Below are 12,570 nucleotides of genomic sequence, written 5' to 3'. Positions count from 1 at the left end.
GGCCCTACCTCTGGCCTGCTGCCATGGCTCCCTGCCAAGCGTCCAACAGCCGTTTTATAGCCACACCCACAAGAATCTTACCCTTCTTCAGTCCCCTGTGAATCTCTCATTCCAATTAATAATCTGCATTTTTCAATACTCTGTCTTTTTCTTCCCAGAATATTCTTCTAGCTCAGTACCTCATAAGCGTTCTGCGGAGCTGCCATCTTTCCTCGGGGCCATCCCTTGGGTCCTCTGAGGTTGAGGGATAGGTGAGGGAAGACTCAAGGCCAGCTGGGCCAGTGTTCCCTGGTCCCTGGCATACAGATGGTACTCAATCAATGTTTGTTGAACAGCTGATTCTCTCCAAGCCCTTTGGGCTTCATCCTTTATTTTTGACACCCCTGCTCAATAATGTGCCCCTCCTGAGGCAAATTCTCCCTGCACTCCCACTTCACCTCCTGCCATCATCTTCTCTTCTCTCCAAACCTCCCAACACGAAGTTGTTCTTGTCTACATTTTTTTTCTACTGGGTCCCATTCTTTCCCTAATTTTTAAAAATTTTATTTATTTTTAAGGCCGTTGCATGTAGCAGACTTTCGTAGATGGTTCGGGGCTGACTGAGAGTCATTTCCTCAATAGACAGGGTTGAAACTCAAGTACAAAGTTATATCGTTGCCTGGAGGTCCCATCACAGTGGTTAAACTGCCAGGTGTTGAGTGTAGGCTCAGCCACTTACTAGCTCTATGGCAAGGTGCTGAACACCTCTGGGTCTCAGTGTGTTCATCTGTAAAATTAGGATAAATGCTAGTCCTTCCATCTGTAGAGTTTAACATAACACCTGGTCCACAGTATGTGCTCTTGAAGTGTTGCTACAATAATCTTTCCTCTTGTCTGCCACCAAAGGCTCTCAAATTTGTTCATGTTCAACGCAGATTGAACTGCAACTATGTGCCAGACACTGGATCTATTGCAGTGATCAAACTGGACACAAATCCTTGTTTTTATGGAACTGACCTTTCAGCGGGGAGGCAAAATTTATTCCCGCAAAGATTTAGGCATGTTAGGGGACACGTGCTATGAAGAGCAATAAGGGGTGGGGGAGGTGGGGGAGACTGGTTTTGTGGTCACAGTGAGGACTCACACTTTCCCCTTTTCACCAAAGGCAGAAGACTGTTTCCCCAACTGGAGCTGAAACACCAAAGACATCAGACCAGAGCTGGGAAGAGCAGGCAGGGCTGGGCAGGGCTGGGCAGGGCTGGGCAGGGCTGTCAGTGGGAGCGGGCCCTGACCCCAGGGCCTCGCAGCCTAGCTGTTCTCACAGCCGTGCTGTATCACAGCTGAGCTGTTTGTGCTCAATAGTTTCCTTCTTCACCCCACAACTCGCATTGGTAGTTCCTGCTGGTGTTCAATCAGCACCAATGGTCCACAACAAATTGTTGACAGTGGCGGCCTCTGGTGAGTGGGTTTGGACTAGAGACCCGTTGTATTTTTCATCTCTGAAAAACACTTACAATCCTGTCACTTGAAAGACACACCTTAGATTACCAACCCTAACGAGAATCTAAGCCCCCAGGTCTTTGGCCATCTAAACCGGGAAGTGAGCCCCAAATTCGGTCCTCCCTCAGGCCCAGGAGTCCTGTCCCTAGCCCCGCCTCTCTCAGACGGGAGTTTAGGCTCAGTAACCCCCACCTCTCCCAGAACCGGAGTCCAATCTTCTTGGCCCGCATTGCCACGTGACCAGCCCCTCACCTCGCGAGCGCAGCCTCTAACTCTCAGTGCTCTTTCCTGTAACTGCCCCTTGTCAATCTCAGCTCTGGCCCCGCCTCCCACTCGGCCAATGAGATTTCCTCCGGGCTGGCCCCGCCCCTTCGACAGCTCCAACCGCTGTGGCGCCAGCAACTCGAGTTTTTTTCCCTTTCTTGCCCCACCCCCACTCGGGGTCCTTCCGCTGCACGGCCCGCCTTTGGGACTATCCACAAAATTGCCTGACGCGCACGACACCACAACGGGCCCTACGTTTCCTTGCTCCTCTCCTCCGCCTCCTAGGACAATTTCTCGTCGCCTGTTGGGGAAGATTCTAACGGGAACAGGTATCGTTCTCTCCCCTACGCACCAAAGCGGGGGTCTCCGGCACCGGCGCGTGTGCTAGATGCCTCGGGGAGGAGCCCGGACTGGCAGGGGGCGGGCCTTGCGAGCGGCGCGCGCTATAAAGCGGGACGCGCGGCAGCCTTGCGTGTCTTGGTGAGCGTAAGGTTTCGGTGAGCTTTACTTGGTGTTTGACGTATTCGCGTCTGTGCGGCGTGACTTGTGGGTCTGAGCCACGCGCGTGCTCGCAACGAGGGTCCCGCGGCTGCGGCGGGGCGCACGTTGTCGCGTGGGTGGGGTCACGGCCTCTGGCAAGGCCCGGCGCGCGCCCTGAGGCGGGGCTGGGGTGGCGCCCGCGGAAGGCGGCGGCTCTTCGGGGCGCGCTCCGGGTCGTGGGGGAACCCCCGCCACTGGGACCACCGGGGCCAGCCCCCTTCTCGCCGGCACCGCGCCGCGGGTCTGCTCCATCTTGCGCACCTTTCCGGGCGGGCGGGGAGCAGAACGCGTGCAACGTGGAATTCGCCTGAGATGTCCCACGTGATGCTGGCCGGCCACACGTGCTTCCCTCTGGACACCAATCTGGTTTCGATTCGAGGCGGCTGGCGGTTTTGGTCACCCAGGAGAAAGACTGGGGGAGGCAGCGCCAAGATGTCAGGGGATCGCCAAGGAAGTGGAGTCTCTAAGTGAACTACCGAGTCGGGTCAGAGAGGCTAATGGAGTTGCCTTAGGAGAAAGCGGGCGGGGCCTCGCTCTGTTCACCTTAAGGACGCGTTTCACTGTCGCGTTGGCTTTGCCCCGTCGCCGTGTCACACGTGGAAGGATCGTTTTCATCCATTCATAATTGGCACGCCCTCTTTTGCCCCGTGTATTTATTTTCTATGCTCCTCTTTTATTTATTACTGAAATCCTCGAACATAGAGCAAATATAAGTGTAAGCAATGTTTATTACTTAACGACAATGCCATTGTTAACCCTTAATGTTTCCCAGTCTTTAACTTCTGTTCGCTTGACCTCTGTCCCTGAAGGCGGGTGGCATTTGGACCTGGTGGCAGAGGGACTGGGGCTCCTGTGATGGCCAGCACTGGGCTCTGATCAACCCTGAGGATTCAGTGCCCTCCAAGACCTTTGACACTTGGGGGTCTGAGGGGCCCTGGGTTTGATGTTCTCTGGACCCCCAGACTGTTCCTCTGCCTATCCTCATCAAGTCCTCCCTGTATTTCAGGTATGTCTTCAAGCTGAGGGGCCACCCACACCACCCATCTTGGTAAGAGCCCTCGCCCTCACTCCCTGCCCCACCCGGGTCTAAAATCTCTTATTACCCACATTTTGGGTGACTTCACATCAACTATCCCTGGGACCTAATTTATATGCCAACAGTCGAGCTTGGAGGTGTCAGTCAAGTGATTGCACCCCCAAGCCTCGGGTTGTGTGTCTGAAGAACAGGCACAAAACGCCAGGAGCAGAGTCCGAGTCCTATGCACAGTTTGGGGGTGGTGGGGGGGGTAGCGATGTTTCCTGCCTTCAGAGGGAAGGGGCCAATACAGCAGAAAATACAGGCTAGGAAAGAAAGATTCGTGTATTTTGTTGTTGTGGGATAGGACTAATCAGAAGTCTGATTTTCAAACTCAGAAAAAAAGAAACAGTAGCTGGCAACTTTATCACGGTCACACTGTGGGTTTTGTAGACTGGATACAATGTATCCTCTAGCAAAGCTGAGACATGGATTATGTGCAAATAAACTGATAGTGATTAAAGCTATGTTTCGTTGACACGGTAGCCATTGTTACAATGACACAGTGTATCTGCAGGATGTTCCAGTGTTTCAAAGATCCAAATCAGAAGATGGGCCTGGAGACGTGTTGGGGTGGGGGGAGCAAGTGTTAGCGCTAGGATGGGTTTCTCTGCTCCCTGGATGACGTGTGACGAGAGCGGCCACTGTGGCAAAGTAGGATGGAAAGGGGTTTCTCTGGAATTCTCACAGCTTCCCACTCTTGCCAACAAGCTCAGTAGAGGAGAAGCAGCTTTCTGTGGTGGGTGCGCTCAGGTTTGGGATCACCCGAGCCTTTCTGGGGTAGGTGCTCTTTGCCCGAGGTGTGCCACAGGGCCCTGCGCATTCACTGCCATGTGAGGGGATTTCTGAGAAAGTGCAAGAGCGGAGGCACCACTTGGCAGGGGTACGTGAGAGGGCAAGATGAGGACCAGGTCAGCGCAGGCGAGGGAGGACATGAGGCCACGGACAGCCTGCTGGATGGCAAGGCCGCTCAGTCCAGTGGAGGATGGACACGCTTGCTCTGCGCTGCCCAGTCCAGTGGCTGCCAGCCACGTGCAGCTCTTGGGTGCCTAAGATGCGGCTACTGCAACTGGGAACTAGATTCGTGCATTTTATTTAAATCTAAATAGTTTAATTTAAGCGTTTGTGCTTGCTATAAACAGTAGGGAGCATTTTTCCAGTCTAAGCACTTTTCAAGGATTAACACGTCAGATCCTCCCAGTCTCAGTGATAGGCATGTAGCCTTAACCTGGTTCACAGAAAGTATTGGCCATTTCTCCTTCTTGGATCTTTGAGCTATTGTCTGTGTCATCCCCCTCAGGACTGTGGGCAAGTAGCTCTGGGACCAAAGGCGGGGTGGGATGAGGCCACCAGGGCCCCCATGATGTCCAGCACTGGGCTCTGACCTCCTCTGAGGACACCGTGCCCCCCAGGACCTTTGACACCTGGGGGTCTGAGGGGCCCTGGCTCTGGGGAGAAGTAGGTGGGGGTGGACATGGTTGCTCTGCTCCTACTGACCTTCCCCTTCCCCGCTCCTTCCTGTCTGCAGGTGGTTCTTCCTGGTGCTGACAGCCTGTGTCGCGGTGTGAAGGCTGATGCTGTGCACTCCAGCTGAGCCAGGTGCATTCCCAGCATGACATTCCTTTGACTAACAGTGACCCTGTGGATGGAGGGCGAGAGAGGGGTTCATGGGGGGCTGGGGGTTGCAGCGAAACATCCTGTGTCAAGAGTCCTAAAAGGCTGTGCCCAGGGCCCCCATGATGTCAGCACTGGGCTCCGACCTCCCATGAGGACACGGTGCCCCCCGGGACCTTTGACACCCGGGGGTCTGAGGGGCCTCAGCTTTGGGGAGAAGCTGGGGGTGTACGGCCTTTTCTCCGCCTGACGCTTCTGTGGTTTTGCCAGCAGCTCCTGTGACAGCGCCCCTCGGGCAGCCGTGACCATGGCGGACAGGGTGCAGGCACCCACCCTGGCAGGGCCGAGCAATCGCGCCTACACGTACACCGAGCTTGTGGCCATCTCACGGCGCTTCCGGCAGAATGCCAATGAGCTCATGGTCTCCTGGATCCTGCGGGTGTACGACCAGGGCGGGGCGGCCCTGGCCCTGGACTCGCAGGAGCTGGCGCTGCTGGGCGACCTGACCGGCGATGCCGTCTTCAACTACCGCTGCAAGGGCCTGCGGGGCGGCTGCCAGGCACTGCTCAGCTGGCTGCTGCGGGCCTGGCGCCAGCGCTGGGAGTCCTTCGTGCACTGCGAGGCCAGCGAGCTGCCCTTCCGGCCCTGGACCACCATGGAGGAGGCCATCCAGCTGGTACGGGAGCTGGGCATCCTCACGTGGATCTACGGCGAGCCACCCTCGCCCTCCAGCCCGGGCCAGGAGCCCCAGCGCCCCCCAGAAGACGTGCCCTTCACGCAGGGCCTGCAGCGGCGCCTGCTCACAGCCGCGCCCTCCGAGCTGTGGCTGTCGCTGGTCAGCCTGCTGGTCAAGGACATGACGGTGCTGCAGGCCGTGATAGAGATCCAGACCATGGCCAGCATTGGCCTGCTCTGGCGCCGCAGCCAGCCCGGCCACACCAAGCTCACACTGGGGCCCAACCCCACGCGCGAGGACCTACTGGACTGGCTGCTGCGTCACGGCGTGCCCCGGGAGCGCGTAGACCGGCAGCCTACCAGGGTCCTCCTGGACCTGTACGTCAGGGAGGCCAAGCGCGGCCGCAGCCAGCCAGCCCACGTGCCGGGCGAGGAGCGGCCCCCGCCGCCCCCCTACTCCGACCAGGCCTGCGGGGAGAAGCCACTCGTGCACCGCGACTAGGGGCCTGGAGGGCAGCTGCTAGGCAGGGAGCTGGACTTTGGAGATGCAAAGCCTTGGCCAGTGTCCCAATGGTCCCCAGCAGGACTGAGGGACCGTCCTCCTGTTTCTGAGCCTCTGGTGGGCACGTTGCCCACCCCCACAGCGTGTTTGAGGAGCCCAGAACACTGAGGTGTCCTCAGCCAAAGCTGGTAGCTCTTAGCGACCCCCCGGGCGTGGCCTTGTACCTCGTTCAGTCTTACATTTCAGCCTGGCGCGGGTAGCGGGTGGGCTCCCACCATCTACCCCACAGGCCCCGCAGCACTACAGGCCAAGGGGGGAACCCCTTGGCCCACGACACGAAGGCGTCTGGCATTTGTACCTTTTTTCTTGATGTTATTTTTAAATGTTATTTTTACTTAGCACTAAACACGAACAGCACTTTGGTTTTAGGGGCGCGCGCCCTTCCCCTACAACGTTGTGGTGCCTCTCTCTCTCTCAAAGCAGACTTCTGTTTGCTGCCTTGGTGAGGGGTGGCGACCCCATCTGGTTTCTCTAGCTGCTTATGTGACTTGCAGCTAGGGTCTGTCACGTCTTGGTGAAGGGCATTTGGGCCAAGAGTCACAGCCTCGTGAGGACAGGCAGCCCTGGCAGTCAGTGCTGGGCACACAGGTGCCTGTTAGATGGCACATGCATCACCATGTGGACTGTGATGTTTGGCACAGCCCCTGTGCAGGGCCAAATCCAGGGCCCAATCCAGGGCCCCGCCAGGGAGTCTGCAAGAACTTGGCTGGGGCTACCCTGGGTCCGTAAGCAAGAAGCCGGGCTTTCTCCTAGGACCGTGGAGTACAGAGGGCCTTCTGGGGTGTGGCTGTCACCCACACAAGGCCCGTGACTGCCCTGAACTTCCAGGGCCAGTGACCTGTGGGATGGGGTGGGTCTGGGGACACCTCACAGGACAGGCTGTTTGAACAGGTGCCATCCAGCTTGCCATCTGTGTGTGGCCAGTGAGCACTTAAAACATGGCCATTACATCAGGGACCCAAAGCGGCCTTTATTTCGCTTAAATGGCCAGGTGACAGACAGTGGCACATGCGGTACGGGGCAGCCCCCAGGGAATGGTGCTGGCTACACCTGCTCTTAGTCCAAGGAAGTTAATTTCACAGCGGGGAGGTCTGATGAGTTTGGGCCTGGGCTATGTCAAGTGAGATGGGAGCAGAGGCCAGTCACTTCAGAATCGGGTACTGCCCAGCCCTGGGGCCAGGCTCTGAGCTCTCCCCACCCTGGGGTGTAGAAAGGGCTAAAGATACCCCTCATCTCTAGCACACTGAGTCTCAACAGCGCATGGCCCGCCGAGGGGCTCCCCAGGCAGGTGGTACTGATGCGTGTCATGTGCTGTGCACCTAGGTGCGCACACCGCACCTACAAATGAAGGTCTCCACGTGTCCTTACCATGTGTTGCTATACGTGTAGACGTGTATGAATGCAAACACCCACAGTCACACCTGACACACTAACACGATGCATGTGTTTCCGTGCCAAAATTCACACCAGTGTCTGCACGTGAAGCACATGGACATAGGTGTCCTTCCACACAGGCCATGTACACAATGTGAGCACACGCATCCACACTTCAGCATACCCTTGCACACAAACACCTGTGGCCGCCAGACCGGGCACCCTCCCACGTTCCCCACGCACACAGTAAGTCACAGAAGCGGGCTCAGCAGGTGAGCAAACATGTTGGGATCCGGGGTTGGCAGTGGAGGAGGGGAGCGCGGTTCCCTGGCTCACACGGGGTCCTCCCAGGTGTGCAGGCAGCTGGGTCTCCAGGCCAGCAGGCCCAGCCCCACACTGAGTGCGGCCAGCACAGCCACTGCCCCGCCCAGCAGGGGCACCACGGGGGCTGCGGGGAGAAGGAGGCCTATTGAGTCTTGGGCCTTTGGTCCCCCAACACTCCCACCCAGACACCGAGGGCCTCACCTGCCAGGGCGGGAGGCTCACGGGAGCTGTGGCAGGGCACCCCATGAATTGGAGGTCGGGCCTGGGCAGTCAGCTGGCGGAAGCGACCCAGTGGGCAGGGGCCTGGGCACCCGGGGAGGCTGAGGCTCAGGGGCCGGCTGGCAGAGTCATTGCGATAGAATAGGGAGATGGTGACATTCCTGTGGGTGAGAGGAGGCAGTGACACCCAGGCCCCTCCCCCACCCTGCCCCTGCCAACCCGCCAACGCCACCCCAGGCCAGTTTCCTCTGCAGGCTGGTGCCAGGCTGTGCCTCTGCCTGCCGCCCAGTCCCTCCTGACAGCTCCATCCAGCCCACCCCCGGTGCCACCCCCTCCTCACCCTGCATCTTGCTCCGGGTCCCCAAGGCGCCTCCGGAACTCGAAGCCAAGGCAAGCAGCGTAGGGTGGGGTGTGACCGTCGTAGAGGCCCAGGGCCCCCTGGAGCGCCAGCAGAGTGCTGTCATGCTGCAGGGGACCCCAGGGCTGAGATGGGCCCCGGCCTCATGCCCTGTCTCCTGACTGCCAGGCCCAGGCATCCAGCTGCCTCCCGCTGTCCCCCAGACCCAGACATCACCCCTAGATCTGCTCCCTCCCAAGGAGGCCTCATCATTACAGGTAATCACTTAAAGGGGGTCACATAGATGCGAAACAGGGTTGGAGGGACAGCTCAGTCAGACAGCCTGTCCTGGAAGAGCCACTTCCCTTCTCTGATGCCACCGTTCCCTCCCCCCCCCCACCCGGAGCCAGATTCCTCTAGTGCCGTATGGTCCAAGGGCACGGCTGGGAGACATGGGTTACCCAGGGCAGTGGGCTTGAGGTCCCACTGAGACCCCTCATTCTTCCTCACCTGAGCCACCAACCCCTCACCCCTGTGCCCACACAGCATGTCCAGTGTTCCCAAAGACTCACAGCTGAGTACATGACCATCTTGAGGGGCAGCCCCAGGCGCTGGGCCCGGGAGAAGTTGGCAAGGATGGCATCTAGCAGGATCCCTGGGGGGCGAGAAGGGGGAGCTGAAAATCCCCAAGGATGGCACCACAGCCTCCTTGCCCGCCCCCAGCCCCACACCGCACCCCCCGTCAGCTGGGCCTTCTCTGCTGCCCGGGGCGGGCCCACGTGAGCCCCGATATCCAAAGCCGAGATCTGGGCTAGTGTCCGCAGGACATCCGGGGAGGCCCAGGATGGGAGGGCAAGTCCGTGGGCTTGCTAGGAGAGACAGGGAGAGAGGGCAAAGTCACAGGGACGTCCCGAGCTCTCCATGCTCTCCTCCTGCCCTCCCAGTGTCCCTGCTGTCCCCATTGCCTGCGGTCCTCTCTGCACCCTTAATGGGAGCCCCTCATGGGCTGGGTCTGGCCGGAGGTTACTGTGTGGCCAGGAGCAAGTGCTAATTCACAGCAGCCATGGCCGTCCCCCGCCCCCCAGCCCAGAAGGCCATATCAGAAACCCCGGGAACGAAGGCCTTTCAGAATCCAGACCTTTCTGATTTGCAAGAGGTCGAACAGCTCCCCTTCCGTGCCACATACCTGGAGTCTGGGGGGTGGGCGGGGAGGGTGCTGGGGCAGCCCGATCACGCACGTGGCAAGTAAGGACACCCCCACGACGTGGGGGAGCCGGGGCTGTCTACAGTGCTTATTGGTAACGGAACCTCGGCGGAGGAACTGCAAACGCAGGGCCTCCGACCGCGGCGCGGGCCTCGCTGTGTGCCCGGCGCTGTTCTAAGCACACGTCCTAAATTAACCCACTTCAGTCTTCACAGCAGCCCCGGGTGCTGTTGGTATGGGTGTCGCCGGCCCAGTTGTGCACATAGGGAAACTGAGGGTTAAGTGACTTGCGTGAGGGAAAGCTGGTCATGAGCAGTAAAGCTGGGGTATGAACCGCTTGCCTAGGGGCGGGGGGCAGGGAGGGGTCAGGGGGCGGCCTCACCTGGCACATCAGGGTGTCCAGAACCTTCCACGCCCTGCGCAATGGCTCCCCGACCAGCGACAGCCCCGTGAAGTTTTCCAGGTGAATCAGGAAGTCCTGGATGCACAGGCGGGTGAGTCCGGTGGGCCTCCTCAACCGACTGCCTGCTGGCCCCGCCCCGCTGCCCCACCCCGCTGCCCCACCCCGTTGCCCCGCCCGGCTGTCCCGCTTCCCGTCCCACCTGCCCCGCTCACCGTCCAGCCCTCCAGGGCTGTCTGGTACTCAGCGGCCTCCGTGGCCTCGCGCAGCAGCTCATGGTATCGAGGACAACTGCGTGTGGGGAACCTCAGGAGCTGGGGGAAACTGAGGCTCAGAGGCGACCACAGCGTGATGGGGGGCGCGGGAGCCAGCGCTGTGGGGCCCTGTCTCTCCCAGATTTGGCTGCACAGCGTGGGGAGGGTGGCTCTCCCGTCAGAGAGCCCGGCCCCCAGAGGACCTTGCTGCTCCAAGCCAGCTCAGGTTCCTGGGAGCCGCCCAGCCAGGCCCAGCGACCCGTCTCTTAGCCTCCGGCACCTTCCCCTAGACCTCTTCCTCTCTCCACCCCTCACCCCCTGGCCCTGTCCAGCCCCCGACCTTGTCCTCAGTGACGGGCACCGTGTGCACAGGGATGGGCCTCCAGGCAGCCTCCGGGCCCCCCGGGGCAGCCTCAGAGAACAGCCCTGCGAGGTTGGCCTGAGCGCTCTCCAGTGTCCGGTCGAAGTCGGTGCTGCGAACATACACCTGGGGCGGGGAGAGGGTCCCAGAGGACCCCGGTTATGAGGGGACCCCAGTAACGAGGACGCCACGGTAATGAGGGGGCCGGGGCCAGAGTCAGAGAATGGCTGCAGTAGCAAACCAAAAGCCTTGGACTGACTTTGGGGTAGAGGGTCAGGTGTCAGGAGTCAAAACTCAGGGCAGGTTTGAGTATCTGGCCTTCTGTGTTAGAAGTTGGAATCGAGGGTCAGAGAGCAATGTTAGGAACAGGTCGTAGGTCAGAAGTTGGGTGGGCGTGTAATGAAGGGGTCAGTTGAGTCAACAGAAGTCAGAAATGAAGATCAGAATGGCTGGATGCTGGAGGTCAAGTTTAGGAGGGCGGTACAAGGACATGGGTCAGTGCACGTCAATCAGGTCACAAGTCAGGAGGTGTAATCCTGACAGGGGTGTCAGAGGACAGGAGGAGGTAGGAAAGGAAGGTCAGATTTGATAAAGGGTAGAGGTCAAATGCTGGAGGTCATGAAAGCAAGTCAATTCAATAAAGATCAAAGAAAAAAATCAAGTTTTAGAGTTAGAAGTCAGAGATCAAGATATGACTCAAGTTGAGATCTGGTCAGAGGTCAATGTGGGTTAGTAGATGACTCAAGTTGATAGGGGTCAAAGGCCAGAGGTGGAGGCCCAGGGAGGTCAGAGTTTGGAGGTCAGGAGTCTGGGTCAAGGTGGCGGTACCTCCTCCCGCTGGTACTTGGGGCTCAGAAAGTCCTCGTAGCGGCTCCTCAGGAAGCGACCAAGCTCCAGCTGCTGGAGGACCCCCTCCTGGGGACAGAGCGGGCTCAGCAGACCCCTCCCACCCTGCCCCAGCCCTCACCCCCAGCCCCAGCTGCTCACCGGGGTCAGCTGGCCCAGGCCACGCGGCCACAGGGTGGAGATGGCTTCCTTGTGTGGGTCTGTGGGGTAGGAGGCCAGTGGGGCCCGGTCCCCGTGGCGGAACACCTGGGGAGGGCACTGGGTCAGGGCTGGCCTGGGCAGAGTGAGGGGCCAGCTGGGCCAGGGCGGGGGCGCCTCACCACAGCCACAAACACCAGGGGTCCTTCCGGCAGGGCCTGGGGCAGGAGCAGCAGCAGGAGCAGCAGCAGGAGTGGGAGCGGTCCGGCAGGGTGGCCCTGAAACCCGGGCCCGGCCATGGCCGTGCAGCCAGACGCTGAGCTCAGCCGCCGTCTGTGCCAGAGCCCCACCTGCTCATTACCCCCCGGCACCCCCTGAAGGCAGGCCCCAGCTCGCCACCCCGGGGCCGGCTCCCCGAGTGCCTCCGCCAGCCTCAGGGAGGGGGCGATACAGTTATCACCACCCAATGGTGCAAGCGGGGAAACTGAGACACAGAAGGGTTAGGTTACTTGACTGAGGGAACCCAACTTGTGGGATCTGAACCTGAGTGCCCCTAACTTGGGCACAGAGGCAGAGAGAGAGACCCCCCACCCCGCCATGCCTTCTAGACTCCCATTCTCTGCTCTCTCCCCTGCCCCTGCCTCCATCTGGTCTTACTCTTTTCACCCCTTAAATGTTGGGGTTCTCTTCTTGAGCTTCTTGGCAATTTTGCCTTTTCTGTTGCTACCCCTACAGCTGGCCAAAGCCAGCACGGACAGGCGGCTGAACTCCAAGACCCTGGAGCTGGCCAGGCTGCGTTCAAAGCCTGACTTCAGCATCTGCGGGCTGTGTGACTTTGGGCAGGTTGCTGCACCTCCCTTTGCCTTGGTTTCCTCGACCATAAAATGGGAATGAGCACCTGTTC

General features: G+C 59.4%; 2 protein-coding genes and 3 non-coding genes across 9 annotated transcripts; 4 read left to right on the top strand and 1 right to left on the bottom strand.

The window, feature by feature from the left end:
- Positions 1-2,043: 2,043 nt before the first annotated feature.
- On the top strand, positions 2,044-6,598 carry LOC107500462. Of its 5 annotated transcripts, none has more exons than XM_036232658.1 (4): positions 2,044-2,072; positions 3,290-3,331; positions 4,887-4,957; positions 5,246-6,598. In XM_036232658.1, the coding sequence occupies exon 4, from the start codon at positions 5,280-5,282 to the stop codon at positions 6,147-6,149; it is 870 nt and encodes a 289-aa protein (XP_036088551.1). In that variant the 5' UTR covers positions 2,044-2,072; positions 3,290-3,331; positions 4,887-4,957; positions 5,246-5,279; the 3' UTR covers positions 6,150-6,598. The 5 variants fall into 5 exon arrangements, with proteins under 5 accessions (XP_036088551.1, XP_015981222.2, XP_015981223.2 ...); XM_016125736.2 differs by lacking the exon at positions 2,044-2,072 and adding an exon at positions 2,178-2,240; XM_036232660.1 differs by lacking the exon at positions 2,044-2,072 and adding an exon at positions 2,447-2,767.
- On the top strand, positions 3,128-3,218 carry LOC118611562. Its single transcript, XR_004954520.1, has one exon. It is a non-coding gene; the product is annotated as a small nucleolar RNA SNORD88 (small nucleolar RNA).
- On the top strand, positions 4,711-4,801 carry LOC118611560. Its single transcript, XR_004954518.1, has one exon. It is a non-coding gene; the product is annotated as a small nucleolar RNA SNORD88 (small nucleolar RNA).
- On the top strand, positions 5,087-5,176 carry LOC118611561. The gene has a single exon (XR_004954519.1). It is a non-coding gene; the product is annotated as a small nucleolar RNA SNORD88 (small nucleolar RNA).
- A 1,317-nt stretch (positions 6,599-7,915) lies between the features above and the next one.
- On the bottom strand, positions 7,916-11,965 carry ACP4 (acid phosphatase 4). The gene is made up of 11 exons (XM_036232643.1): positions 11,849-11,965; positions 11,670-11,774; positions 11,511-11,597; positions 10,662-10,808; positions 10,283-10,381; positions 10,050-10,145; positions 9,200-9,332; positions 9,036-9,118; positions 8,467-8,591; positions 8,109-8,287; positions 7,916-8,031 (listed from the first exon to the last, which is right to left on the bottom strand). The coding sequence occupies exons 1-11, from the start codon at positions 11,963-11,965 to the stop codon at positions 7,916-7,918; spliced, it is 1,287 nt and encodes a 428-aa protein (XP_036088536.1).
- Between the last annotated feature and the right edge of the window lie 605 nt (positions 11,966-12,570).

Source organism: Rousettus aegyptiacus, unplaced genomic scaffold, assembly GCF_014176215.1.
Source record: "Rousettus aegyptiacus isolate mRouAeg1 unplaced genomic scaffold, mRouAeg1.p scaffold_m13_p_14, whole genome shotgun sequence".
Classification (NCBI taxonomy): domain Eukaryota; kingdom Metazoa; phylum Chordata; class Mammalia; order Chiroptera; family Pteropodidae; genus Rousettus; species Rousettus aegyptiacus.
The sequence above is the reverse complement of the archived record's forward strand: the minus strand, read 5'-3'. Positions and strand labels throughout refer to the sequence as shown.